Source organism: Caretta caretta, chromosome 14, assembly GCF_965140235.1.
Source record: "Caretta caretta isolate rCarCar2 chromosome 14, rCarCar1.hap1, whole genome shotgun sequence".
In the NCBI taxonomy this organism is placed as follows: Eukaryota; Metazoa; Chordata; order Testudines; family Cheloniidae; genus Caretta; species Caretta caretta.
The window spans coordinates 49,366,156-49,393,589 of record NC_134219.1 but is presented as its reverse complement, the minus strand read 5'-3'; the positions used below and the strand labels follow the sequence as shown (position 1 = coordinate 49,393,589).

The 27,434-nt window shown below is 60.5% G+C and overlaps 2 protein-coding genes across 5 annotated transcripts; one reads left to right on the top strand and one right to left on the bottom strand.

Annotated features, from left to right (window-relative positions):
• Positions 1-10,715: 10,715 nt before the first annotated feature.
• On the bottom strand, positions 10,716-17,993 carry LOC142069169 (DLA class II histocompatibility antigen, DR-1 beta chain-like). The gene is made up of 6 exons (XM_075119650.1): positions 17,791-17,993; positions 16,393-16,662; positions 14,968-15,249; positions 12,048-12,158; positions 11,477-11,500; positions 10,716-11,106 (listed from the first exon to the last, which is right to left on the bottom strand). The coding sequence occupies exons 1-6, from the start codon at positions 17,894-17,896 to the stop codon at positions 11,093-11,095; spliced, it is 807 nt and encodes a 268-aa protein (XP_074975751.1). The 5' UTR covers positions 17,897-17,993; the 3' UTR covers positions 10,716-11,092.
• On the top strand, positions 16,517-26,496 carry LOC142069171 (HLA class II histocompatibility antigen, DR alpha chain-like). 4 transcript variants are annotated; one of them, XM_075119657.1, is made up of 5 exons: positions 16,517-16,648; positions 22,175-22,432; positions 24,854-25,135; positions 25,346-25,496; positions 25,784-26,496. In XM_075119657.1, exons 2-5 carry the CDS (start codon positions 22,183-22,185, stop codon positions 25,785-25,787), a joined length of 687 nt encoding a protein of 228 aa, XP_074975758.1. In that variant the 5' UTR covers positions 16,517-16,648; positions 22,175-22,182; the 3' UTR covers positions 25,788-26,496. The 4 variants fall into 4 exon arrangements, with proteins under 4 accessions (XP_074975758.1, XP_074975759.1, XP_074975757.1 ...); XM_075119658.1 differs by lacking the exon at positions 16,517-16,648 and adding an exon at positions 19,073-19,576; XM_075119655.1 differs by lacking the exon at positions 16,517-16,648 and adding an exon at positions 19,642-19,835.
• Positions 26,497-27,434: the final 938 nt, after the last annotated feature.

Below are 27,434 nucleotides of genomic sequence, written 5' to 3'. Positions count from 1 at the left end.
GGAGGGTCTGTCCCTTGCAAACACCCAGCTATAAAGACAAGATCTTGTGTTGGTGGCAGCCGTTGCTGGGTGGGTGCGAGCTGGGTGGGTAGGGGGGAGAGGGCCTGACCCCCGCCCCAGGGGGAGCAGCTGGTCTTCGCAGAGCCCCCTGGATTCACCCCACTGCTGCTCACACTGGGTCCTGCTCTATGGAGACCCATGCGGCAGGCTGTCGGCTCTGGGATGGGATTCGCTATGGGTCTGTGCCGGGGTGGGGTGGGGCAGGGGGATCCCTTGGGCTGGGCTCCCTGCAGGGAGCAGCATTTGCTGACGCCGTGGGGACAGGGAGCTGCGACCCGTGTCTGTCTCTGAGAGCGTCACTGGGGGGGCGCTCCGTTCACCCCTGCAGCAACACCCTCTCCACAGAGCTCAGGGGGGTGGGGAGCAGGAACATGGGGGGGGGGGAATCTAGCGGGGGAAGCGCAGGCTGGCCCTGATTTCTTGGGACGTGCCTCACCCATGAGGGAGGGGACGTGTCCTACAGACCCCCCCCCCCCCACAGGAAAGCCGGCCGCACAGGGTCCTGCTTGGGCAGGGATGTCTGTATCCGTGACCCGCAGCCTGTCCCTCCGTCTGCACCCCGAGCCTGAGCACCCCCAAACCCCCATCCTCAGCCAGGACCCCTCATTCCACACCAGCCCCACTCCTCTGACTGAGCACCCCAGATGGACAGACAGCCCCCATGATTGTCTCTAGCATGCAGGGGTTGGGGGGAGACAGGATTCCTGGGTCCTATTCCAAGCTCTGTGAGGAGAGTGGGGTGTAACTCTAAGAGCTGGGAATCCAGGACCCATCGGTTCTAGTCCTGGCTCTGGGAGGGGTGTGGGGCTGGTGGGTTAGAGCAGGGGGGGCTAGGAACCAGGACTCCTGGGTTCTATCACAGTTCTGTGGCTTCTGACAAGTCGCTTGCCCTCAGTGTCCCCCCGCTGCACAGTGGGGTGAGGACACCGACCGGGGCTGCATTTCTCTCATAGTTTATTCCTCTCCAGTGCAGGTGTGGGGCTGGGCCAGGTCCCCGGATGCCGGGTGGTTTCGGGTGGAAAATCCCTGGCACCGAAATAACGCCCGCCCATGGGACCCTGGTGTCTCACTGACGCACCAACAAGCAGGACGCTGGGCCGGGGTTAGCACCTCCGGGGCTCGGCCAGGGGCAGCGCGGCACCGACCGGGCATCACCGGGCGCCGGGCAGAGTCAGGCCGGGAGGGCCGGGAGCAGAGTGTGTTGGATGCTGCTGGGGCCCAGGGCTGGGAGTGGCTCAGAACCATCCCTGGGGGGAGTGAAACCAGGTGAGGGGTGTGACGAAGCGGGACTGTTCTTAATGATTCCTTGCATAGTGTGGGGGTGCCTCAGTTTCCCCTAGGCAGTTCTTAAGTATCTAGGGGGTGGGGTAAGGGTGTATGATCACTGCAGAGCCCTAGAGGGCAGGTGTGTGCAGGGGTCTGGACACAGAGAATGGCCGACACCCTGTTTTTTGGCAACTGATGGCCTGGGCCCTTCCCCCCTGCAAGGTGAGAGCTAAAGTGTTGGAGAACAAAGGAATCAAGTGACCTCCTGGCCCGGGAAAGGAACAAAGCCCAGGGGAGGAGGGGCTGGAGGGAGTTTCAGTTTGGGGCTGGCTGGAGACATGGAGTGAAGGGCTTTGTCGGGCTCACTGCCCCCCAAAATGGACCCAGCTGAGGGGTCCGGTTCTCTGCACCTACAACCTCTGTGTTAGACCATGTTCCTGTCGTCTAATAAACCTCTGTTTTACTGGCTGGCTGAGAGTCACGTCTGACTGCGAAGTTGGGGTGCAGGACCCTCTGGCTTCCCCAGGACCCCGCCTGGGCGGACTCGCTGTGGGAAGCGCACGGAGGGGCAGAGGAGGCTGAATGCTCCAAGGTCAGACCCAAGAAGGTGGAAGCCGGGGGAGCTGTGTGTCCTGCAGACAGGCTGCTCACAGAAAGGAGACTTCCCCAGCGTCCTGCCCGGCTTCATGGGGAACAGTTCCAGAGCATCGCCCAGGGACTCCGTGACAGGGGGGAAAGCAGACGTCAGTCTGTCTGTCCACCCACAGGTGGACGGGGTGTGAAACGATGTAGAGAGTGTCACGGAGTTCCTGGGCGATGCTCTGGAACTGCTCCCCATGAAGTCAGTCAGGACTCTGGGGTAGTCGCCTTTCTGTGCGCAGCCTGTCTTCAGGACACACAGCTCACACAGCTTCCACCTTCCTGGGTCTGACCTCGGAGCATTCAGCATCCTCTGCCCCTCCGTGCGCTTCCCCCAGCGAGTCCGCTCAGGCGGGGCTCCTGGGGAAGCCAGAGGGTCCTGCACCCCAACTTCGCAGTCAGACGTGACTCTCAGCCAGCCAGTAAAACAGAAGGTTTATTAGACGACAGGAACATGGTCTAACACAGAGCTTGCAGGTGCAGAGAACGGGACCCCTCAGCTGGGTCCATTCTGGGGGGCAGTGAGCCAGACAACCACGTCTGCACTTCACTCCATGTCCCAGCCAGCCCCAAACTGAAAACCCCCTCCAGCCCCTCCTCCTCTGGGCTTTGTTCCTTTCCCGGGCCAGGAGGTCACCTGATTCCTTTGTTCTCCAACCCTTCAGCTCTCACCTTGCAGGGGGGGAAGGGCCCAGGCCATCAGTTGCCAGGAAACAGGGTGTCGGCCATTCTCTGTGTCCAGACTCCTGCACACACATGCCCTCTAGGGCACTGCAATGATCATACACCCTTACCCCACCACCTAGATACTTAAGAACTGCCTAGGGGAAACTGAGGCACCCCCACACTATTCAGAGGAAACATTAAGAACAGTCCCACTTCGTCACATCTCTCCCCCCTTCGAGATCGAACTGAGCGGGGTCACTTTAGCCGGTGACCTGGGGAAGTTCGAAGCCACCAACGTTCCCATGGATGCCCCAGCATCTCTCCCATTCCTTGGTAGGAGTTACACCAGGCCCTTCCAGTTTCACGCCCTCCCTTAGGTCAGGGGTGGTCGATAGCACTCGCAGGCCGCATGTGGGAAGGTTTATGCAGCCCATGCCCTTTGGCCACCCCAAGAATGTCTCCCCATTGACCATCACCTTCTACTCCCACTGGAGGTCCGGGGGGCCTGGCCCCAGGAAACTCCACACAGACATATAGGTTGGGGTCAGGAGTGGGAGCCTGTCCACATCCCCAACCACCTGGCTGACGGAGTCTATGGCCTTGGGACCCAGCAAGGGAGCTAGACACCGGGGCTTTTCCGCAGGGTCCCCTTGGTTCAAATCGCCAGCCTGCTCAAAGGCAGTGAGGTGGGCATCCACACCCCCCCCCCTCCTTAACCAGGGGCAGCAATTTAGTCTCGAGGTTCCCTGCGGAACTGGCCCCCCGGGATCTATCCCCACTCACCCCGGGGAGGTCCCCTAGGCCTCTCCGCCCCACCACCGCCAGTTCATGCTGCTGCTGCTTCTGCAGCTCTTTCTCGGGCTCTCGCTGTCTCCCACGGTCCTCTTGCTCTCTCAGACTCAGCTCCAATCCCGTCCGTCTCCGATCCCCCGATGGGGAACCCGATCATGAAGACCCTCGTCTGGTCGGGGACAGGAGTCTTGGCGATGCCTGGCTCCCGCTTCAGCTGCTCCCAGATCCTGCTATAGCCCCAGTGGGGTCAGGAATCTGTTCCTTAGAGCGGTCATCCTCCTCCAGCTGCATGATTAACTCTGCTTTGGTGAACTTTCCAACGCTCAACCCTCTCTTTTTGCACAGGGTTACAATGTCCTTCTTAAGGAGACTGTGACAGGCCATCACTCCGCTCCCCCCAAGTTGTTGTGGACTCACAGGCCCGTGTGTTCTCAGCTCCCCACGGTTTCCAGGGAGAACCCCTAGTGTGCCAGCCCTTCTCGAGGTCACCACCTCTTTGCCAGGGTCGAGCTGCAGACTCCTCCGCCCCTGAGACTGCTCACTGCAGTCCCCAGGGGGACCCCATTACTGCACAGTCCTTCTCGCTGGTCACACACTCCCAGGGGTTAACCGCCCCCCGAAACCGCTCCTCTCTGAGCCTTCAGCAGGCCTGGTCCTCAGCAATCCCCCTTCGTGTTACTGCTCCCCAGTCACTTACTGCAGGAAGCACCATCCACGGGGTGCAGTACATCCCACCGCTGCCACCAGTTGTCACGGAGTTCCTGGGCGATGCTCTGGAACTGCTCCCCATGAAGTCAGTCAGGACTCTGGGGTAGTCGCCTTTCTGTGCGCAGCCTGTCTTCAGGACACACAGCTCACACAGCTTCCACCTTCCTGGGTCTGACCTCGGAGCATTCAGCATCCTCTGCCTCTCCGTGCGCTTCCCACAGCGAGTCCGCTCAGGCGGGGCTCCTGGGGAAGCCAGAGGGTCCTGCACCCCAACTTCGCAGTCAGACATGACTCTCAGCCAGCCAGTAAAACAGAAGGTTTATTAGACGACAGGAACATGGTCTAAAACAGAGCTTGCAGGTGCAGAGAACGGGACCCCTCAGCTGGGTCCATTCTGGGGGGCAGTGAGCCAGACAACCACGTCTGCACTTCACTCCATGTCCCAGCCAGCCCCAAACTGAAAACCCCCTCCAGCCCCTCCTCCTCTGGGCTTTGTTCCTTTCCCGGGCCAGGAGGTCACCTGATTCCTTTGTTCTCCAACCCTTCAGCTCTCACCTTGCAGGGGGGGAAGGGCCCAGGCCATCAGTTGCCAGGAAACAGGGTGTCGGCCATTCTCTGTGTCCAGACCCCTGCACACACCTGCCCTCTAGGGCACTGCAATGATCATACACCCTTACCCCACCACCTAGATACTTAAGAACTGCCTAGGGGAAACTGAGGCACCCCCACACTATTCAGAGGAAACATTAAGAACAGTCCCACTTCGTCACAGAGAGTTAACCCTTTCTGGGTTGCGGGGCCGGAGAAATGTCTCCACTGGCCTGTGGGCAATTGCACGGCTGACACCGGATTGACGGCCCTGGACTGCAAAGGCCCCATGTCCCGGCCCCGGCCCCGTGAGCCAGCCAGTCCCTCCTTGCCCTCCCTGACCCGGACCTTCAGCGTAACTCCAGGGCGCGCAGCCCCATCCACTTGCCCTCCCAGATGGAGCCTGCGCAGGGAAAGCCCAGGGAGGGCCACGCTCTAGGGCTGGAGTCAGCAGGGGCCCGTACTCAGGGCTGGGCTGGAACCCTGGAGTCCTGATGCCATCGGGCTGCCATAGCTACATGATTGTTAAGTTGTGACACAGACTTTGCTTTGCACAGCGGCAGGATGGTGAATACCTTGTGGGAGGAGGGTCCCGGGGGTGGGGGGGGAGAGTAGGAGCAGTGCTGGGATGGTCCTTGTAGGGCGCTGGAGAGAGGAAACTCCATGGCAGGGGTGGGCCTTGGCCAGCAGTAGGAGCTGCAGGCCAGGCTCTAAGTGACTCACACAGATTCACACCCTTGTCCTGCGGGGACAGCCCATGGGTGCAGCTGACAGGGACGTCCCCACGGCCTCGTCTCCTCACTCTCCGGGACACTCCCCAGCCAGGATCCCAGAGCTCTTTGCACCCTGATAGCGCTGGGGCCAATTCCCCCCACAGAACTGCAGCCACCTCTGGGCTGGGACCTGGCAGCTGGGAACCACGTCTGCACTTCACTCCATGTCCCCAGCCAGCCCCAAACTGACTCCCCTTCCAGCCCCTCCTCCTCTGGGCTTTGTCTCTTTCCTGGGCCAGGAGGTCACCTGATTCCTTTGTTCTCCAACCCTTTAGCTCTCACCTGGCGGGGGGGAAGGGCCCAGGCCATCAGGTGCCAGGAGACAGAGTGTCGGCCATTTATGTACCCTGGCCCTTTGCTCTGCAACAATTACACCCCCTTATCCCACCACCTAGAGACTTAAGAAATGTGTGATGAAGTGGGACTGTTCTTAATGTTTCCTCTGAATAGTGTGGGGTGCCTCAGTTTCCCCTAGGCAGTTCTTAAGTATCTAGGGGGTGGGGTAAGGGTGTATGATCACTGCAGAGCCCTAGAGGGCCGGTGTGTGCAGGGGTCTGGACACAGAGAATGGCCAACACCCTGTTTCCTGGCAACTGATGGCCTGGGCCCTTCCCCCCTGCAAGGTGAGAGCTAAAGGGTTGGAGAACAAAGGAATCCGGTGACCTCCTGGCCCGGGAAAGGGACAAAGCCCAGGGGAGGAGGGGCTGGAGGGAGTTTCAGTTTGGGGCTGGCTGGGACATGGAGTCTGGCTCACTGCCCCCCAAAATGGACCCAGCTGAGGGGTCCTGTTCTCTGCACCTGCAAGCTCTGTGTTAGACTATGTTCCTGTCGTCTAATAAACCTTCTGTTTTACTGGCTGGCTGAGAGTCACGTCTGACTGCGAAGTTGGGGGGCAGGACCCTCTGGCTTCCCCAGGACCCCGCCTGGGCGGACTCGCTGTGGGAAGCGCACGGAGGGGCAGAGGATGACGAACGCTCCGAGGTCAGACCCAGGAAGGTGGAAGCTGGGTGAGCTGTGTGTCCTGAAGACAGGCTGCTCACAGGAAGGCGACTGCCCCAGAGTCCTGACTGGCTTCATGGGGAGCAGTTCCAGAGCATCGCCCGGGGACTCCATGACAACTGGTGGCAGCGGTGGGATGTACTGCACCCCATGGATGGCACTTCCTTCAGTAAGTGACTGGGGAACTGTAAAACGAAGGGGGATTGACGAGGACCAGGCGTGCTGAAGGCTCAGAGAGGAGCGGTTTCGGGGGGTGGTTAACCCCTGGGAGTGTGTGACTAGCGAGAAGGACTGTGCAGTAATGGGGTCCCCCGGGGACTGCAGTGAGCAGTTTCAGGGGCGGAGGAGCCTGCAGCTTGGCCCGGGGAGAGAGAAGGACTTTTGCAGTAACAGGGTCCCCCAGGGGATTGCAGCGAGCGGTCCCAGGGGCGGAGGAGTCTGCAGCTCGACCCTGGCAAAGAGGTGGTGACTTCGAGAAGGGCTGGCACACTAGGGGTTCTCCCTGGAAACTGTGGGGAGCTGAGAGCACACGGGCCTGTGAGTCCACAACAACTTGGGAGGAGCGGACTGATGGTCTGTCACCGTCTCCTTAAGAAGGACATTGTAACCCTGTGCAGAAAGAGAGGGTTGAGCATTGGAAAGCTCACCAAAGCAGAGTTAATCGTGCAGCTGGAGGAGGATGACCGCTCTAAGGAACAGATTCCTGACCCCAACTGGGGCTATCGCAGGATCTGGGAGCAGCTGGAGTGGGAGCCAGGCATCGCCAAGACTCCTGTCCCCGACCAGACGAGGGTCTTCACGATCGGGTTCCCCATCGGGGGATCGAGACGGACGGGATTGGAGCTGAGTCCGAGAGAGCAAGAGGACCGTGGGAGACAGCGAGAGCCCGAGAAAGAGCTGCAGAAGCAGCAGCAGCATGAACTGGCGGTGGGGGAGTGGAGAGGCCTAGGGGACCTCCCCGGGGTGAGTGGGGATAGACCCCGGGGGGCCAGTTCCGCAGGGAACCTCGAGACTGAATTGCTGCCCCTGGTTAAGGAGGGGGGGAGATGTGGATGCCCACGTCACTGCCTTTGAGCAGGCTGGCGATTTGAACCAAGGGGACCCTGCGGAAAAGCCCCGGTGTCTAGCTCCCTTGCTGGGTCCCAAGGCCATAGACTCCGTCAGCCAGATGGGTGGGGAGGTGGACAGGCTCCCACTCCTGACCCCAACCTATATGTCTGTGTGGAGTTTCCTGGGGCCAGGCCCCTCGGACCCCCAGTGGGAGTGGAAGGTGATGGTCAATGGGGAGACATTCCTGGGGTGGCGAGATCCTGGGACAGAGAGAACTGGTGTCAGACCCCGGGTGGTGCAGCCTCAGATGCTGAGGGCCTGTGTGAGCTGGGTGAGGGTCCCAGGGACGAAGCCCCTCGCCCTGCCTATGGCCCAGATCCCTGTGCAGACCCAGGAGGGGTGGGGCTGGCTGGTCGTTGGGGTGCCCCAGGACACCAGCTGCGAGACCCTGTTGTGGGCTGACTGTGTCTCTTTGGGACAGGATCCAGGCCCTGTTCCTGTAATGGCCAAGGGTTTGAATTTGAATCTAGGGAACCAATCGGCGGAGAGGGAAATGGTCAGTGAAAATGCAGATGACCTGGCTGGCAGCAGGGAGGAGCCGCTAGGCTCAGGCTACCTGCCTGCCTGTAACCAGACCCCTGGGGCTGGGTGGGACAGAGAGATGCTCCCTGCCCCCTTGCACACTGGAGAAGGGGCTCAGGCTGGCTCTGATGCTGTGAGGAAAGCAGCGAGCTCGCTGCCTACCCCCACTGGGACAGCAAGGGCAGCGCTGAGCACAGTGGGAGCTGAGACCCCAGCTGAGTGGGGGGAGACACAGGCAGGGCAGGGGATCTGTGGGGAGTGGCAAGGTGCTTGGTAAGGAAAGTCTGGATGAGCCTAGGCAGCCTTGTGAGCTGATGGCTGTGTCTAGTCAGCAGTGGGGGAAGGCGAGGAGAGTGGAAGCTGAGTGTCCCTGGACCTTACCTGTTAGCTGGGTGGAGAATTGGGACAGTGAAGGAAACGTGCCTGTGTCTGTCAGGTGTATTGACTTGCCTATGGAGGGAGCTACCCTGATCTCCAAGCAGTTGTCTGTGACCCGCCTTGTGTGCTGGGACCAGGGGAATGAGATCCCAAGCTGTGTGTCTGGGAAAGGAGAAAGTGTGTCTGGGAAAGGAGAAAGTGTGTCCAGCTCTTCTTTGTCTGTGGAGCAGACAGAAGGGGCCTTTCAGCCTGTGATGGTTGAGGGTCGTGCAGTTGTCTCAGAGCTGGTTCTGGATTCAGCTAAAGCCCAGGAAGGGAATGGTCCTAAGTTTGTGTCTGCTCGGGAAAATGGCCCTGTAACTAGGTCACATCCAGTTAGTGTCTATGTAAAATCCCAGAGACCAGACAATTCTGGTGCTTGTATTTTGCCTGTTGCTAGTGTGTTGTTGGGAAAGGGTGGAGCAACTCTGTCTAATCAGGGTGAGATCCTAGCCAGGGCACAAGGAGAGCATGAAGGTGATGTGATTGTGTTACCTACTGAGGGTGTGGAAACCTGTAGCAAGAAGGAAAAGATTCCTGAACTTGTGTGTGGCAAAGGGAAGGAGAATGCTTCTGACCTTTTATCTAGGAAGTCTGTAAGTTTGCCTGAAAGGGGATTGTGTAGGAATCCGCCTGATGGGCCAGAGGTAATTCTGGATGAAAGGGAGACCCAGAAAGAGTCTGTTGTTGCTCAGGAAAGTTTTCAGAGTAACAGCCGTGTTAGTCTGTATTCGCAAAAAGAAAAGGAGTACTTGTGGCACCTTAGAGACTAACCAATTTATTTGAGCATGAGCTTTCGTGAGCTACAGCTCACTTCATCGGATGCTGTAGCTCACGAAAGCTTATGCTCAAATAAATTAGTTAGTCTCTAAGGTGCCACAAGTCCTCCTTTTCTTTTTGCTCAGGAAAGTGTTCCTCTAGAGCAAGCCCTAGGTAAAGAGGGTAAGAGCAGCATTTCTGGGAGGGGTGAATTGTTGCATAGAAAAGCCCTAGGGAAAGGAATCCTCATGGAGTCTTTGCAAGCAGTTTACTGCAACTGAAGGGTGTGAAAGTGATTTAATCAAGAAAGTTTCAGTTCCTAACAGCCAGAAATTTTCTGTTGTGAATGGGTCCACTGACTTTCCTGTTGAAAGACCCAGTGTGGAGAGCTTGGAGGAGGTCTCAGATGAAGTGAAAGCTGTTAAGAAAGTTAAACAGTCCTATAACCAAGTGGCTGTGTTTGGCCAGCTTGTTGGGGAGAAGACCCAATCCCAGTTTGACCCCCTGGGGTTTTGGGGTGGCCAAAGGGCACGGGCCGCAGAAACCTTCCCACATGCGGCCTGCAAGTGCTATCGACCACCCCTGACCTGAGGGAGGGCGTGAAACTGGAAGGGCCTGGTGTAACCCCTACCAAGGAATGGGAGAGATGCTGGGGCATCCATGGGAACGTTGGTGGCTTCGAACTTCCCCATGTCACCGGCTAAAGTGACCCCGCTCAGTTCGATCTCGAAGGGGGGAGAGATGTGACAAAGTGGGACAGTTCTTAATGTTTCCTCTGAATATTGTGGGGGTGCCTCAGTTTCCCCTAGGCAGTTCTTAAGTATTTAGGGGGTGGGGTAAGGCTGTATGATCACTGCAGAGCCCTAGAGGGCAGGTATGTGCAGGGGTCTGGACACAGACAATGGCTGACATCCTGTTTCCTGGCAACTGATGGCCTGGGCCCTTCCCCCTGGGCCAGGTGAGAGCTAAAGGGTTGGAGAACAAAGGAATCCAAAGGGACAAAGCCCAGAGGAGGAGGGGCTGGAGAGAGTTTCAGTTTGGGGCTGGCTGGGGATGAGGAGTGAAGTGCAGACGTGGTTGTCTGGCTCACTGCCCCCCAAAATGGACCCAGCTGAGGGGTCCTGTTCTCTGTACCTACAAGCTCTGTGTTAGACCATGTTCCTGTCGTCTAATAAACCTTCTGTTTTACTGGCTGGCTGAGAGTCATGTCTGACTGTGGAGTTGGGGGGCAGGACCCTCTGGCTTCCCCAGGACCCCGCCTGGGCAGACTCGCTGTGGGAAGCGCACGGAGGGGCAGAGGATGCTGAATGCTCGGAGGTCAGACCCAGGAAGGTGGAAGCTGGGTGAGCTGTGTGTCCTGCAGACAGGCTGCTCCCAGAAAGGAGAATTCCCCAGAGTCCTGCCTGGCTTCGGGGGGGCTGGGGATGGTTTATTAGGGTGCAGCAGTTCTAACAGCGCCCGGCCTCGGTCCGGCTTCCCCCCCCGGGCTGTGGAGCAGTGTCCCCCCAAAGGTTCCCCGAGGGCCGCAGGGTCAGCGAGAGGGAACAAGGGGCTGGTCTGGTCAGGGAAAGGGTTAACGCAGAAGGGGTCACCCCCGTGGCAGACCCTGTGGGGACTGAGGGGCAGGGACGGGTCCCCAGGCGGGGGCAGCGCGGGCTGGAGCCGGGCAGAGCGCAGGGAGCAGACGGGGACGGGAAGGGACCAGCCCCAGGTTCTGCATTCTCCGGGCTGGGCGAGGGGCTGGGAGAGACGGACGGAAACTCCTGCCAGCCGGGGGGTCCGACGCCCAGGATCTAACTCAGGAGCCCTGCAGGGAGAGGGGAGAGAAATCAGCCCCTGGCCGTGGGGCTAGCAGGAGGGACGGGGGATTTTCTCTGCCAGGCCCCAGGGCGCCCCCAGGGACTCTGCCCGGCAGCCGCAGGGCTGGGCGATGCTCGGCAGGACCCAGGACCCTCTGCCCCCGGGGAGCAGCTCGGGGATCGGCCAGAACTGGGACCGAGGGAGCCGCAGACTCCTCCTCCGCGATGCCAATGCCCCATTGCCCAGCTGCCTCGGGGCTGAGCCGGGCGGGTGTCATCGGCTGAGGGGCAGAAGCAGCCGCCCCACAGGTGTCCCAGGCAGCCTGTGGTCAGTGTGGGGGGAGGCGGGTTTAACGGGGGGAGGGGGATTGAAATTACCTGCAGGTTGGGGAACGGGGCGCCCTGAAAAACAAAGAGAGACATGGTCAAAGCCATCGGCAGGGGGAGCCAGATCCTGGGGGTCAGAGCTCCAGCCCCCGCCCCACGGCATGGAACGCCCCTCACTAGGACCCCAGCCCCCGTCTAACCCCCAGACCTGGGGTTCCCCCCAGCCTGTTATTACAGTATTGTAAATCCCTGCCCCAGGATCCCCGCCTTGGGGGAGGGGACGGGAAAGGCTCTCAGCCCCGGGGTACGGGCAGCTCCCTGCACTGCGAGGGGTCGGGGTCTCTGTCCCACCCCGGGGTCTCGGCCGGGAGAGGGGAGAATGGGAGCTCCCAGGCTGGCCCTGGGGCCCCCCACTGAGATCTCCCCATGGCCCCTGCTCTGTCCCTGCCCTAAGGGTGGGTGTGGGGGGGAGATCTGACCCAGCCCCAGGAGACTAGAAGTTGGGAGGCCCCTGCCAGGCTCTGAGCAGCCCCTGCTGGGGGGTGGGAAGGAGCCTGCAGCCAGGCCCACATCCCCCCCACAGAGAAACGCTGGTGCCCCGACCCCGCCCGGAGCCATTCACCTTTCTTATTCTTCAGGTAGATGAGGAGTCCTGGCACCAGGAAGATCAGCCCCAGCACGAAGCCCCCGACGCCCGTCAGCATCTTGCTCCTGGCAGCATCAGACTGTGCCTCTGTGAGACAGGGAAAGGGGAACGGGCAGTCGGGTCAGAGCCAGAGGCCTCCGGGCCAGGCTCCCGTCAGCACCAGGGACCAGCGCCAGCCGGGGCAGAGCCCGGGGCATAGCCCGCAGGTGCAGCTATGGGACATCAGGGCTCCTCCCGGTCTGTGATCATCAGAGATCGGTCTCCGGCTCTGCAGCACGAGGTCTGACATCCTGCCCATTGTCAGCATGAACTAGTCGAGCCCTGGATACTCCTGTGAGCCACAGAAATGGCCAACCCCTTTGTGAACCTTGCTCAGCTCTTGGGTCCGTTATATCCTGTGGCTGTTAGTTCCACAGGGGAACTACACAGTGTGTGAAAAACGTCCTTGCTTTTCCCAGGTGTGAATTTGCCCCCTCCGTCGAGCGTCCCCTTCTCCTTGTGCTGCGAGACAGGGAGAACAGGAGTTCCCAGCCCAGGTCAATAGATTTGGGTTAGCAGGGCTCAAACAAGTGCTCTAAAAATTGTGAGTAGGGTCGATGCTCTTGCTAAACACAAGCATAAATGTAAAAATCTGGATGTAACTGTTAAAATTTTAGAAGAAAGTTTCCCCCCGCAAAAGCAGTGTCCTTTTCCAAATCAGGCCAAACCTTAAATTGCTAAAACCATTGACTCTCTTCCGCAACAAGAAATCATTTGTGTGTGTACTTCCATGTGCAATTCTCCCATTTGGCCAGGACAAAAACCAGATGGATCATGGCGTCTTCGTACGGATGATCAAAACTTAAATGAAGTCTCTCCAGCTGTTACAGCTGTTGTTTCCAAAATCCCTAATCTAATTAATCTGTAAATCCCAGAGCAAAATAAGTTTCTACCATTGGCACCTGTTGGGTTTGAATATAACTATAAGCTTTAGAGAATGAGTTCAGCACTTCTGGAAGAGTGCTCCCAGGGTGGACACGCATCGGTACTGGACCCCGAACCTAAATTCTCACGAGCGTTGACATGTAAGAAATACAGCAGCAAATGAATTCCATGCCACTGAGCAGTCAGCACACCCCACCTCAACCCACGTAGCAACTAAACTAGCACCCTGGATTTCAACTCCGCCCAAGGAGTATAAAAAGCAGGAAGTGAAATTAAAGTTTCAAATAAAACCAAAGTTACCAATAAATACTTAAAAAGAAAAGGAGTACTTGTGGCACCTTAGAGACTAACCAATTTATTTGAGCATAAGCTTTCGTGAGCTACAGCTCACTTCATCGGATGCATACTGTGGAAAGTATCGAAGAAAGTACCCACCTGCGGAAGTGAAGAAACAGATTGATAGAGCCAGAAGAGTACCCAGAAGTCACCTACTACAGAACAGGCCTAACAAAGAAAATAACAGAACGCCACTAGCCATCACCTTCAGCCCCCAACTAAAACCCCTCCAACGCATTATTAAGGATCTACAACCTATCCTGAAGGATGACCCAACACTCTCACAAATCTTGGGAGACAGGCCAGTCCTTGCCTACAGACAGCCCCCCAACCTGAAGCAAATACTCACCAGCAACCACATACCACACAACAGAACCACTAACCCAGGAACTTATCCTTGCAACAAAGCCCGTTGCCAACTGTGCCCACATATCTATTCAGGGGACACCATCACAGGGCCTAATCACATCAGCCACACCATCAGAGGCTCGTTCACCTGCACATCCACCAATGTGATCTATGCCATCATGGGCCAGCCATGCCCCTCTGCCATGTACATTGGCCAAACTGGACAGTCTCTACGTAAAAGAATAAATGGACACAAATCAGATGTCAAGAATTATAACATTCAAAAACCAGTCGGAGAACACTTCACTCTCTCTAGTGACGTGATTACAGACATGAAAGTTGCAATATTACAACAAAAAAACTTCAAATCCAGACTCCAGTGAGAGATTGCTGAATTGGAATTCATTTGCAAATTGGATACAATTAACTTAGGCTTGAATAGAGACTGGGAATGGCTAAGTCATTATGCAAGGTAACCTATTTCCCCTTGCTTTTTCCTACACCCCCCCCCCCCCCCGCCCCTCAGACGTTCTTGTTAAACCCTGGATTTGTGCTGGAAATGGCCCACCTTGATTATCATACACATTGTAAGGAGAGTGATCACTTTAGATAAGCTATTACCAGCAGGAGTGGGGTGGGGGGAGGTATTTTTTCATGCTTTGTGTGTATAAAAAGATCTTCTTCACTTTCCACGGTATGCATCCGATGAAGTGAGCTGTAGCTCACAAAAGCTTATGCTCAAATAAACTGGTTAGTCTCTAAGGTGCCACAAGTCCTCCTGTTCTTTTTGCGAATACAGACTAACCCGGCTGCTACTCTGAAACCTGTCAATAAATACTTCCAAGTGCTCGGAGCAGGAAAATGGAGCGTCCTACGGAAAACCAGCAGGAACCACTCCCGTATATTGATGGTCAATCCAGGAGGGGGCAAGAGACTCTAACACCATCGAGGAGGAGGCGAGTAAGTCTGGAGGTGTAACTGGCACGTGGGACGTATGTTTAGGACTTGTATATGCGGTGACATGTATAACTTTGTTGGTAACCTTAATAAAACTGCTAAAAGACAGATGCTCTCGTATGCGTTGGGTGCCTACGGCTCCATGTGTTCCTATGGGCTCTAAATCCAGAAGAAACAGAGACAACGTTGTGGAACTTGAGACTGCAGCCCAGAGCTGAACCCACTGGAGTGCGATTCACCGTAAACAGAACGAAAGGCTACGGCAGACAGTGCTTTGAAGTCTTGCCTTGGGCTGGTATTTGTGGGGGCTGGGTGACCCAGAGGCTCTTACCCCAGTTCACGGCGAGGGGGCCCCGCAGGCTGATGTGCTCCACCTGGCAGGTGTAGACGTCCCCGCGCCGGGGGCTCATCTCCAGCATCACCAGGATCTGGAAGGTCCAGTCTCTGTTCTGGAGCAGCTCCGTGGACACCACCCCGGCCGTCTGCTCCTGCCCGTTCTTCAGCCACTTGATCTCGATCCCCGAGGGGTAAAACCCCGTCACGGAGCAAACCAGCAGGTGGGAGTGGGGCCCAGACCCCGATGTCGTGGGGGAAACTTTCACCTTGGGCTGAACTGGGGGGAGGGAGAGAGAGCTGGGAAAGGGTCTGGAGATGGACGGGGGCTCAGAGAGAACAGGGGCCCCTCCAGGGAAATACTCCCCCCAACCCCCGCATGTGCCCAGCACCTGCCTAGGGCGATGCCCCCCAGGGTGTGTGGAGTCCAATCCCCCCAACCGCACACACGGTGCCGTTCCAGGACAGGGCATCCGACCCCCCGAAGACACCTGGCAGCTGCCCGGGGCAGGGCACCCGGGATGTGTAAGGTCCCGTTCCCCGGGACACGCCCAGGACAGACGGGGCTCCCCATGGTGTGTGGGGTCTGATTGCCTGGCCACCCCGTTCCCCCCTCACTGCCCTGGGGTGGGGCTTCTCTCCTGCCCCCCGTTGCCCTGGGCAGGCTCCGGCAGGAAGGGCCCGAGGGGAGTCGCGTCCCGTCACCCCCATGGGGACAGAGCCGGGGACGGTCTGACCCTCGGGGCCCCGGGAGACGGGGTCTCAGCCAGGGACCAGGGGCTGCGCTGACCCCTGCCAGTGGGGACCCCGAGGGGGGAGGGGCAGGGTTGGGGGGAGGGGAAAGTTCTGCCCCATCGCCCAGCCCCCCGAGCCCAGGAAGGGGGGTAGGAGCTGCAGCAGCTGCCTGCCCCGAGGGGGGTCTGGGGGGGGCGGGGGGGGCTGGGAAGGGGGAGGGGTCACCGGTCCCCCAGAGACTGACCCCGGGTGGGGCTCTGCTCCCTGCCGACAGGGGGCGCCGCAGCCAGACCGGGGCAGGGCGGGGCGGGGGGGGAAAGGGGAGATTCCCCCCCGTGACCCCGCCCCAGCGCCTGCTGCCCCCCCCCCTCCCGCCGTGGCGCGAGACGTTCGGTCCCCCCCCCCGGGGTGCAGGTGGCGGATCGCGCCCAGCGAGGGGAGGAGGGGGCGGGGCAGGGCGTGTCCTGCTGCGGCCCCGCCCCCACGCTCCCTCTCCGGCCGCGCCCCCTCGGAGCCCCGCCCCCCGCGCTCACCTCTGCGGCCCCGCCCCCGCACTCACCTCTCCGGCCCCGCCCCCTCGGAGCCCCGCCCCCCGCGCTCACCTCTGCGGCCCCGCCCCCTCGGAGCCCCGCCCCCCGCGCTCACCTCTGCGGCCCCGCCCCCTCGGAGCCCCGCCCCCCGCGCTCACCTCTGCGGTCGACGCTGAACTGTCGGACCGCCCCGTAGTTGTGCCGGCAGAACGTGTCCACCGCCGCCCGCGCGTCCGCCAGGATCGCCGGGTCCTTGTTCCAGAGCTCGGCGTCGGGCCGGCCCAGCTCCGTGTCCGCCACGAACACCCCCAGCTCGCTGTCGAAGTGGTCGGTCTGCTGCCGGTCGTAGATCCCCCGGACCACTAACCGGACCCGCCCGGTGCCGTTGGTGAACAGACACTCGGCCTTCGCCTGGTACAGGAAATGCTCTGGGGGGGGCGGGCCGGGCTCGGGCTCAGGCTCAGCGGGGGGGGGCGGGGACAGCCCGAGCCCCGGGACCCCCCCAGCTCCGCCCTGGATCCACTGGGCGCCCCGGGAGCCCGCAGGTCTGGGGGGGGGTGACAGTGACGTGGGGAGACGCGGGGGGGGCGGGGGGACACTGAGCGGGGGGGACACGGGGGGAGGGGCGGGGTAGAAGGAACACCAGAGAAACGGGGGTGGGGCACAGGCGGGGTGCGGGGAGACTGAGTCACGGGGGGCACAGCACAGATGGGGGGCGCAGGGGGGCGGGGAGCCAGGCCGGGGGCACTGACACGGGGGCTGGGGGCCGGTTGCTGTGGGGCAGGAGAAGGTCCCGGGGTCTGGCTCTGGAGCAGCCTGTTAATGTGGATTGACTCCAGGTTCCCCGGAGTGGGGAAGGGTGTAAAAGGGAACGATTCTCTGCATTGAGTCTCACCCCCATGGGAGGGGCCTGGTTCCCCCCATGGCCCCTCCCCAGCCTGGGACCCCCCCAAACACTACACAGGGAGCCGGAGCTCATGGAGAAAAGACAGAGACCGACACACCCAGCATCAGCCCAGGACAGGGCTCCCCGGGTGTGTGGGGTCCAATCCCCCCCTCATACATCTGCTGTCTGCCTGGATGGGTCTCGCCAGGGCATATGGGGCTGATCCTCCCTGATACACCCAGCGCCTGCCCAGGCTCCCCGGGGTGAGTAGGGTCTGATTCCCCCAATGCACCCGTGACCAGGATGGGGCTCCCCAGGGCATGTGGGGTCTGAACCCCTTGATACACCCAGCGCCTGCCTGGCATGTGGCTCCCTGGGCATGTTTGTGGGGTCCAATCCAACCTCACAGATACACACAGCACCCACCTGGGCCATGATCCGCAGGGTGGGTGGGGTCCGATCCCCCCCCCCCGATACACCCAGTGCCTGTCCAGGATGGAGCTTCCTGGGGCGTGTGGGTCTGATCACCCCCCTCCCCCAGGATACACCCAGCGCCTGCCCAGGACGGGGCTCCCTGGGCACTGGGCAGTGCTTAAGTTGTGCCAGGGCTGAGCCCCGGCCCCTCTTTCATTACAGATTAAGCCCCCGGGGTGCTGGGGTCTCTGCTCACCTGGGGGCTCCGTGCAATGAGCCAGGTGGGTTCTCAGCACCGTCAGTGTCACAAGCAGAGCCCCAGCCCAGGGGCTCCCGGCCCCCAGGATCCGACCCGCCCCCATCGCAGCTCAGGAGGGAGAGATCTGGAAAGTTGTCGGGACCCCCCAGCCTGAGACCTTCTCTGCCCAGCTCCGAGCACCAGCCCCAGGATGCTGCCCACGGCCCCGGGGATTGGGCACCCCCAGCCCAGGGGCCAGGCAGCATCAAGTCTGGGCAGCATCATCTGTTGCCGGGCAGAGCCGTCCCCAGCAGGTCTCGGTTCCATACTTCTCCCTCGTAGGGGGCAGAGCAGGGTCTGGGGTCGGGCTGCAGGACTCGCCTGGTGCCTGCCATGGCCCCGGGGCAGCTGGAGAGCGGGGCCAGCCCAGGGACCAGCCCCCACCAGAGCAGGGCCCCCAGCAACAAGCCTGGGACCCTCCGTCCCCTTCTCCTGGTGCCTCGACCCTCTGCTGCTGGCTGGGGCAGGCCAGGTCTGTGGGGGAGGTCTCTGGTTGTGGATAAATTTAGGCCCAGTGGAAGGTTCGGGGCTGGCCCCACAGGCAGAAGTTCTGAGCTTCCCCCACCCCCACCCCCACGGGCCTGAGCCCTGCCCCCTGGGACCCTGCTAGAGACGTTCAGTCTCCATGGGTCAGGCACAGCTCGGCCTCCCAGCTGCTCCCACCATCGATCTCCCTAAGTGGCTTCTCTGGCCCCCCTGTTTCTGAGCCCCTCTCCACTGCATTTGCCCCCCGCTTCCGTGGGGCAGGGCCGGGCCATTATCCCCAATGCCCAGCTGGGGAGGGAGGCCCAGAGAAGTCAGTGACTGGCCCAGGGTCACACACAGTCTGTGACAGGGCTGGGAATGACCCCAGGGCTCCTGGGTCCCAGGCCAGCCCCTCTCGGCCCCTCCTGCCGGGGGCAGTGTGAACACCCAGCACGTTAGCGGGGTGGGGGTGGGGGGACGGATGGCAGCGGGTTTGGGCAGGGGACACGGATTGACACACCCGCACAGGGCCCAGGACAGACCCCGGAGGGAGGGGGTTTGGTCACTAACAACAGGTCGGAGCCGGTGCCAGCAGAGGGGAAAGGCCCCATGTCCCCGTCCCCACCTCCTCAGCCAGTCCGTCCCCAGCCTGGGGCCTCATGGGGGATGGTCCCGTGTCCCAGTCTTCCGTGGATGATGCCCCAAACCCCGTGTGTGGCCTGGTCTACACTTGTCCCATCAGATCTCTGTGGCTCAGGGGTGTGACCCCCCTCAGTGGAGAGCTGGGCCGGCCAAGTCCCCCATCTGCACCCAGCCGTGCTGCAAAGCAGGGTGCCTGGGGGGGGCGTGAGCGCCGTCTGGGGAGACCCCACCCAGCGGCGCCGTGTCCGCATCAGGGACAACCCCCCACTGGAGGCGCCGTGTCCACACCAGGAGCAGGCATCTGGCCGGGAATGTGCCGTGTGGTCAGCCCCAAATGCTTTAAAATCCTGCGACGATGTACGAATACCAGCTGTGGGGTTTATTTGCCTTCTGCTCTTTGAGCCCCTCGGGTGCCCGGGGGTCACAGTTTGAAGCTCTCCCCACAGCCCCAAGGGCTGGACACTCACTTTGTCTCTAAGATCGAGGCTGGAATCGTCCCAGACCCACGTGACTCCAGGAGCTGGGGCTTTAGGAAAACACAAGAATTATCCTGAGACTCGTGACACAATCCTGAGAGCCAGGAACACTGAATTTCTCCGTGTCCTCTCGGGGAGGCTCAGCCCTGGTGCTCTGCCCGGTAACAGCCTGGTTCGCGCAGGGATTTCTGCCATTGGGTGCGGGACCCTGGGGCGGGCTCCCCTGGCCAATGCCGGGCACTGCCCCCCAGCCCTGCCTCCCCCCAGAGTGTGACACGTGCCCTCCGGCCCCCTAGCACTGCCGGCCCCACGCCCAGCCCAGTGTCCGGGGAGAGGAGATGGGCGCAGGACGGGGCGTCCCCATGGCCCAGCTGGCCCTGCTCACCCTGCTGGCCCTGCCGGGCGCCGGGGCAGTGACAGGTACGGGCGGGGGCTGTGACGCCTGGGCCTGGGGGGGGTAGCTTGACCCCCATAGTGCCCGACTCCCACCTCCAGGGAGGGGACAATGGGGGGCTGAGGGGCATGGCGGGAGCTGCAGGGAGGAGGGTCTCGTCCCATGGGGGGGGGGGGGGGGCTGATCTGGATGGGGTGGAGGGTGGTGGGTCTCACCCCTGTGTCAGGGAGGGGGGAGGGGAAGCCGGCACGGGGGCAGCAGAGGGATCGGGGGAAGTCGCTGTGGTTTGGGTATGACACAGCCCTGCCCTAGGGGTGCAGCCCCCCATTCCACACAGGGGAGATGGGGGAACGTTCCCCAGAGGGTCACTCCAGGGCCAGACCCTGCTGAGCAGTGAGAGCGTCTGTGCAGAGCAGGGAGCCCCTGGCCCTGCTCCCTGGCTTGGCCCCATTGTCTGGACTGGACTGGCCTGTCCCCAGGACTCAGACCCACGGGGGCTCTGTGGGGCACTGTCTCTCCTTGGCTAGTGGTGGCGGGTTCCCTGCTTTGCGATGGCTGGGTGAGATCCTGCCGGGCGAGCTGGGATCCCTAGGACAGTGGCTCTCAAACTTTTGTATGGGTGGCCCCTTTCACACGGCAAGCTTCTGAGTGCAACCCCCCTTATAGATTAAAAACGCTTGTTTAGATATTTAACATCATTATAAATGCTAGAGGCAAAATGGAGCTTGGGGTGGAGGTTGAGAGTTTGTGACCCCCCATGTAATAAGCTCGTGACACCCTGAGGAGTCCCGACCCCCAGTTTGAGAACCCCTGCCCTGGGATGTGGGTGCTGAAGTCCCTTGGGCCCTGGGGAATCCCAGCCTCAGCCCTGAGCCAGCTTTAATGTCTCTGGCTGGGGAATTCCCAGGCTCCTGGTGACCAGCCCCGGGGGGGGGGGGGTGAGTGTCGGGGACCAGGGATTGAAATCGCCCCGAGAACCAGGTCATGGCTATGGCGGGACACAGAACAAGCCCCATGGACAGCCAGGAGAATGAAATGTCCTGCAACTGCAGCCCCAGCCCCCAACGCCCCCAGGAGCCGGTTTGGGCTGGGTCCCGTCCCCACTTGCCAGCTGAGCCGCGTTTGGTCTGGTCACTGCTTGGCTGGGAGACGTGAATGGAAACTAGGGAACTGAGCTGGGGTCAGTAGGGGGGTGTCACGGAGTCCCTGGGCGATGCTCTGGAACTGCTCCCTGCGAAGCCAGTCAGGACTCTGGGGAAGTCTCCTCTCGGGGAGCAGCCTGTCTGCAGGACGCACAGCTCCCCCGGCTTCCACCTTCCTGGGTCTGACCTCGGAGCATTCAGCCTCCTCTGCCCCTCCGTGCGCTTCCCACAGCGAGTCCATCCAGGCGGGGTCCTGGGGAAGCCAGAGGGTCCTGCCCCCCCAACTCCGCAGTGAGACGGGACTCTCAGCCAGCCAGTAAAACAGAAGGTTTATTAGACGACAGGAACATGGTCTAACACAGAGACACCATCAGTGGCCAGGAAACAGGGTGTCGGCCATTCTCTGTGTCCAGACCCCTGCACACACCTGCCCTCTAGGGCTCTGCAATGATCATACCCCCTTATCCCACTGTGAGGATGTGAGGCAGCAGGGAGGGGGGAGTGTTGACCTGGGAATGTGCCCTTTGGAGGGGAGACCTGAGAGCCTGTCACCTGAGGGGGGGGGGGAGGTAACACCTCTGCCCAGGAATGTGGACGGGGAGTGCAGCAGGGAACCTGCTGGGGGGGTTTAGTTTTCAGTTTGGGGCTGGGTGGAGGAACACAGGGAACCCCAGGGCTGGGGTCTAAGCTCCCTGCTCCCCCAGAAGGACTTGACTGAGGGGTCCTGGGTGTTCCTGTTGTCCAATAAACCTTCTGTTTTACTGGCTGGCTGAGAGTCTCAGTGAATCCCAGGAAGAGGGGTGCAGGGCCTGGACTCCCGCACACTCCGTGACACCCACCCCCTAGCTACTTAAGAACTGCCTAGGGGAAACTGAGGCACCCCCACACTATTCCGAGGAAACATTAAGAACAGTCCCACTTCATCACAGGGGGTCTCTGCTCTCTCAGTCTTTGCACCGGGGCAGCCCTAGGGGGCTTGTGCTGGGGGAACTGGGGCAGGGGCGCTCTCCCCTCGCAGTCAGTGCTGGCCCCATTGCCCCCAGCGATGCTGGGGGGCGCCGTGCTGCACGCACCTGCCCCCCCCCGACACCGGGGAGCGTTTGTGTGAATGTCACAGCCCGGGAGCTGGGGGGCTGCGCTGTTGGGGGAAGCGCTGAGACCCCCTCCCCCGGGCGGGGGATCAGCCCCCCAGGTGGCCGGGGCTGACGCCCGTCTCCCCGCAGCGGAGAACATGCTCTCCCAGGTGGCCTTCTACCAGCGCACGGACCCGGCCCAGCGCGAGGCCGGGGAGTTCATGTTCGAGTTCGACCAGGACGAGATCTTCCACGTGGACCTGGAGAGGAAGGAGACCGTCTGGCGCCTGCCCGACTTCGGCAAGTTCACCAGCTTCGAGGCGCAGGGCGCCCTGGGCAACATCGCCGTGCTGAAGAAGAACATGGAGATCATGATCCAGAGGTCGAACCGCACGCGGGCCCAGAACGGTAACGGGGGGGCACCTTCCCCACCAGGGGCCTGAGCCCTCCCACCACCTTCCCTGCCAGAGGCCTGGCCCCTTCCCCGCTGTCACGGAGTCCCTGGGCGATGCTCTGGAACTGCTCCCCATGAAGCCAGTCAGGACTCTGGGGCAGTCGCCTTTCTGTGAGCAGCCTGTCTGCAGGACACACAGCTCACACAGCTTCCACCTTCCTGGGTCTGACCTCGGAGCATTCAGCATCCTCTGCCCCTCCGTACGCTTCCCCCCAGCGAGTCCGCTCAGGCGAGGTCCTGGGGAAGCCAGAGGGTCCTGCCCCCCAACTTCGCAGTCAGACGTGACTCTCAGCCAGACAGTAAAACAGAAGGTTTATTAGACGACAGGAACATGGTCTAAAACAGAGCTTGCAGGTGCAGAGAACGGGACCCCTCAGCTGGGTCCATTTTGGGGGGCAGTGAGCCAGACAACCACGTCTGCCCTTCACTCCATGTCCCAGTCAGCCCCAAACTGAAAACCCCCTCCAGCCCCTCCTCCTCTGGGCTTTGTTCCTTTCCCAGGCCAGGTGGTCACCTGATTCCTTTGTTCTCCAACCCTTCAGCTCTCACCTTGCAGGGGGAGAAGGGCCCAGGCCATCAGTTGCCAGGAAACAGGGTGTCGGCCATTCTCTGTGTCCAGACTCCTGCACACACCTGCCCTCTAGGGCTCTGCAATGATCATACACCCTTACCCCACCCCCTAGATACTTAAGAACTGCCTAGGGGAAACTGAGGCATCCCCACACTATTCAGAGGAAACATTAAGAACAGTCCCACTTCATCACACCCGCTTCCCCGGATCCTTCTCCCCACCTTCCTGAGCAGAGACCCCTCCCATCTCTCCCCTACCTTCCCCTCCTCGCACACCCACCCGGGCCTGATACCAGACCCCACCAGAGATTGAGAGTCTCCTCCCAGCTCCCCCCACAGCCCCTGGAGGGCTCCAGGGAGCCAGTCAGCTGGGCCAGGGCTGTGCAGGGCAGGGGCCCCGGGCAGTTCACACCCTCCAGGCTGGTGGCCCAGGGCATCTCTTTGCCAAGGGCTGTTCCTTGCCCGTGCCCAGCCCCAGGCCCTGCCCCTGAGGGATTCTCTCGCCGGCCCCTGGTGCCCCATGAGCCGTCAGGGCAGGGAGCTGGGACGGCCCCGGTGACGCCCCCACAGTCCTGGGGAGAGACCCCTGAGCTGGAGCGTGAGCACCAGGGACTGGCTGGCTCAGGGGGGCAGGGAATGGGGCACGGGGCCTTTCCCCTCTAGGGGGTTGTCAAGGTTCCTCCCCCACTCTGAACTCTAGGGTACAGATGTGGGGACCTGCATGAAAACCTCCTAAGCTTATTTTTACCAGCTTAGGTTAAAACTTGTCCAAGGTACAAATTAATTTTACCCTTTGCCCTTGGAATTTCCATTGCCACCACCAAACTTTAACTGGGTTTACTGGGAAACGTAGTTTGGACACGTCTTTCCCCCCAAAATCCTCCCAACCCTTGCACCCCACTTCCTGGGGAAGGTTTGGTAAAAATCCTCACCAATTTGCATAGGTGTCCACAGACCCAAACCCTTGGATCTTAAAACAATGAAAAAACATTCAGTTTTCTTACAAGAAGACTTTTAATAGAAGTAAAGGAATCACCTCTGTAAAATCAGGATGGTAGATACCTTACAGGGTAACTAGATTCAAAACATAGAGAATCCCTCTAGGCAAAACCTTAAGTTACAAAAAAGACACACAGACAGGGATAGTCATTCTATTCAGCACAGTTCTTTTCTCAGCCATTTAAAGAAATCATAATCTAACACATACCTAGCTAGAAGAAAAGGAGGACTTGTGGCACCTTAGAGACTAACCAATTTATTTGAGCATGAGCTTTCGTGAGCTACAGCTCACTTCCTTGGATGCATAACAGCTCACTTCCTCAGATGCATCGGGTGCATCCGATGAAGTGAGCTGTAGCTCACGAAAGCTCATGCTCAAATAAATTGGTTAGTCTCTAAGGTGCCACAAGTCCTCCTTTTCTTTTTGCGAATACAGACTAACACGGCTGTTACTCTGATACCTAGCTAGATTACTTACTAAAAGTTCTAAGACTCCATTCCTGTTCTGTCCCTGGCACAAGCAGCAGACAGACAGACAGAGACCCTTTGTTTCTCTCCCTCCTCCCAGCTTTTGAAAGTATCTTGTCTCCTCATTGGTCATTTTGGTCAGGTGCCAGCGAGGTTACCTTTAGCTTCTTAACCCTTTACAGGTGAGAGGATTTTTCCTCTGGCCAGGAGGGATTTTAAAAGGGGTTTACCCTTCCCTTGATATTTATGACAGGGGTGCTGGCTCCAGTCTGGTCCCAGGGCTGGGACTGGCTGGCTCAGGGGCAGGCAATGGGACCCACTCACCCCTGTCTCCCCAGTGCCCCCTGAGGTGACTGTGTTCCCCGAAGACCCCGTGGAGCTGGGCGAGCCCAACTTCCTGATCTGCTTCGTGGACAAGTTCTCCCCACCCGTGCTCAGCATGACGTGGCTGAAGAACGGGCAGGAGGTGAAGGGGGGCGTCTACGAGACCGACTTCTACCCCCGCCAGGACAACTCCTTCCGCAAGTTCTCCTACCTGCCCTTCCTCCCCAGCCAGGGCGACTTCTACGACTGCCGGGTGGAGCACTGGGGGCTGCCCGAGCCCTTCACGAAGCACTGGGGTAAGGCTGGGATGCCCGGGAACCCCGTGGGCCCAGGGCTGGGAGCCAGGATGCCTGGGTTCTGTCCTGGCTCTGGGAGGGGAGTGGGGGCTAGTGGGTCAGAGCAGGGGGGCTGGGAGCCAGGACACCTGGTTCTATCCCAGCTCTGGGAGGGAAGGTTGGGAACAGCCCCCCTCACTCTGTGCCCTGTCCCTCTCCTCCTCTCTCCAGAAGTCCAGGTGCCCACCCCCGTCCCCGAGACCACCGAGACCCTGATGTGCGCCCTGGGCCTGGCCGTGGGCATCATCGGCATCATCGTGGGCACCATCCTCATCATCAAGGGCATGAAGATGAACGCCGCCCGCAACCCGCGGGGCCCCTTGTGAGTAGCCGCTGCCCGGGGAGGGCACCCGCTGCACCCGCAGCCCCTGGGCCCACACAGCACTCCCCGGGGAGACCCCCACCTGTTGTGTGTCCCCCAGCCAGCCACAGCCCCATAGCCCATCCAGCACCCACTGGGGAGACTCCCCGCACCCGCTGTGCTCCTCCCAGCCAGCACCCCCTGTGTCACAGGGAAACTCCCAGGCAGTGCTGGGAAGTGGCCCCGATCCCTGCCAGCTTCGTGTTGGGGCCCAGAGCTCCTGGTAACTGACCCTCTTTGCCTTTCAGATAAACGCGGGGAGGAGCCGGGCCCCTGAATCCCCCAGGTGCCTTCGTGAGACCCACTCGTACTGCCCCCCCGCTACCCGCAGGGTCCCTGCTCCGTGCCCGTTGGTGCCAGCTGCTGTACCCCGACCCCGTAACCGGGACAAGCCAACCCGCTAAAGACTCACCGGGGAGCCGGCCCCTCGGACTTCCCTCACCCACCCCGCTGCTGGGCTTGGGAGGGGGCACCTATCCAGGGAGAGGGCTGCTGTCCCATGGGGCTGGGAATGGGGATCGCCCCTCGTCAGGGGCAGCAGGGCCCACGGGGCTGATCCAAACCCCATTGCCATCGTGGGGAAGGTTTCTCTTGACTCCAGTGGGAGCTGGATTGGGCCCCGAGCCCGGCCCCTGTTGGCCAGAGGCTGCTGTCAGTCACCCCAGGTAAAGCCCCTCCAGCCATTACCCAGAAGGCTTTGGGCTAGATTCGGCCATTCCCGGTCAATGGGGTCCCTGTGGGATGGGATCAGGCCCATGGCTGGGGGTGGGGCAGCCCCAGTGCCCGGCTAAAGGCCCCATGGCACCCGTGTGCGGCTCCCCCGGGTCCAAGGGCCCAGCGCGGGGTCGGTGTGGGAAAGGCCCAGTCCCTGTATAGTCTCCGCCCCGTGTGTGTCCACAGCCTGGCCGCCCCCGATCTCGCCCTGCAGCTTTGCGAACAGCCATAAAATGGGTTTTGGGGACGTTTTTTATCATGATTTTAAATCTGGTCAGTCTGGGCCATGTCCGCGGCAGCCTGTGTTAGCCCAGCCCAGCCGCAGTTGGTCCAGGGGCCCCGGGTTATAGCGGGAGTTAAGGGCGTTCAGTAGAAGGGCTAAGGAAGGGGCCAGGACTCCTGGGTTCTGTCCCGGCTGTGGGCGGGGAGTGGGGGCTAGTGGGGGAGAACTGGGAGTCAGGATTCGGGGGGTCGATTCCCGTTGCTGACACGGACTTGCTGCGAGTTGTGATGCACCCTATGCCTGTGTCACGGAGTCCCTGGGCGATGCTCTGGAACTGCTCCCCATGAAGCCAGTCAGGACTCTGGGGTAGTCGCCTTTCTGTGAGCAGACTGTCTTCAGGACACACAGCTCACACAGCTTCCACCTTCCTGGGTCTGACCTCGGAGCATTCAGCATCCTCTGCCTCTCCGTGTGCTTCCCCCAGCGAGTCCGCTCAGGCGGGGCTCCTGGGGAAGCCAGAGGGTCCTGCACCCCAACTTCGCAGTCAGACGTGACTCTCAGCCAGCCAGTAAAACAGAAGGTTTATTAGACGACAGGAACATGGTCTAAAACAGAGCTTGCAGGTGCAGAGAACGGGACCCCTCAGCTGGGTCCATTCTGGGGGGCAGTGAGCCAGATAACCACGTCTGCACTTCACTCCATGTCCCAGCCAGCCCCAAACTGAAAACCCCCTCCAGCCCCTCCTCCTCTGGGCTTTGTTCCTTTCCCGGGCCAGGTGGTCACCTGATTCCTTTGTTCTCCAACCCTTCAGCTCTCACCTTGCAGGGGGGGAAGGGCCCAGGCCATTAGTTGCCAGGAAACAGGGTGTCGGCCATTCTCTGTGTCCAGACTCCTGCACACACATGCCCTCTAGGGCTCTGCAATGATCATACACCCTTACCCCACCCCCTAGATACTTAAGA

Bases quoted from the DNA above. Each gene is read 5' to 3' on its own strand.
- LOC142069169 (XM_075119650.1), bottom strand. From the start codon at position 17,896: ATGGGGGCGGGTCGGATCCTGGGGGCCGGGAGCCCCTGGGCTGGGGCT. The intron at 16,663-17,790 runs GTGAGCAGAGAC...CGCCCCCCCCAG, and splicing joins TCATTGCACGGAGCCCCCAG to AGCATTTCCTGTACCAGGCG. The intron at 11,501-12,047 runs GTGAATGGCTCC...TTTGTTTTTCAG, and splicing joins CTACCTGAAGAATAAGAAAG to GGCGCCCCGTTCCCCAACCT.
- LOC142069171 (XM_075119655.1), top strand. From the start codon at position 19,754: ATGGGCGCAGGACGGGGCGTCCCCATGGCCCAGCTGGCCCTGCTCACC. The intron at 19,836-22,174 runs GTACGGGCGGGG...GTCTCCCCGCAG, and splicing joins GGGCGCCGGGGCAGTGACAG to CGGAGAACATGCTCTCCCAG. The intron at 25,136-25,345 runs GTAAGGCTGGGA...TCCTCTCTCCAG, and splicing joins GCCCTTCACGAAGCACTGGG to AAGTCCAGGTGCCCACCCCC.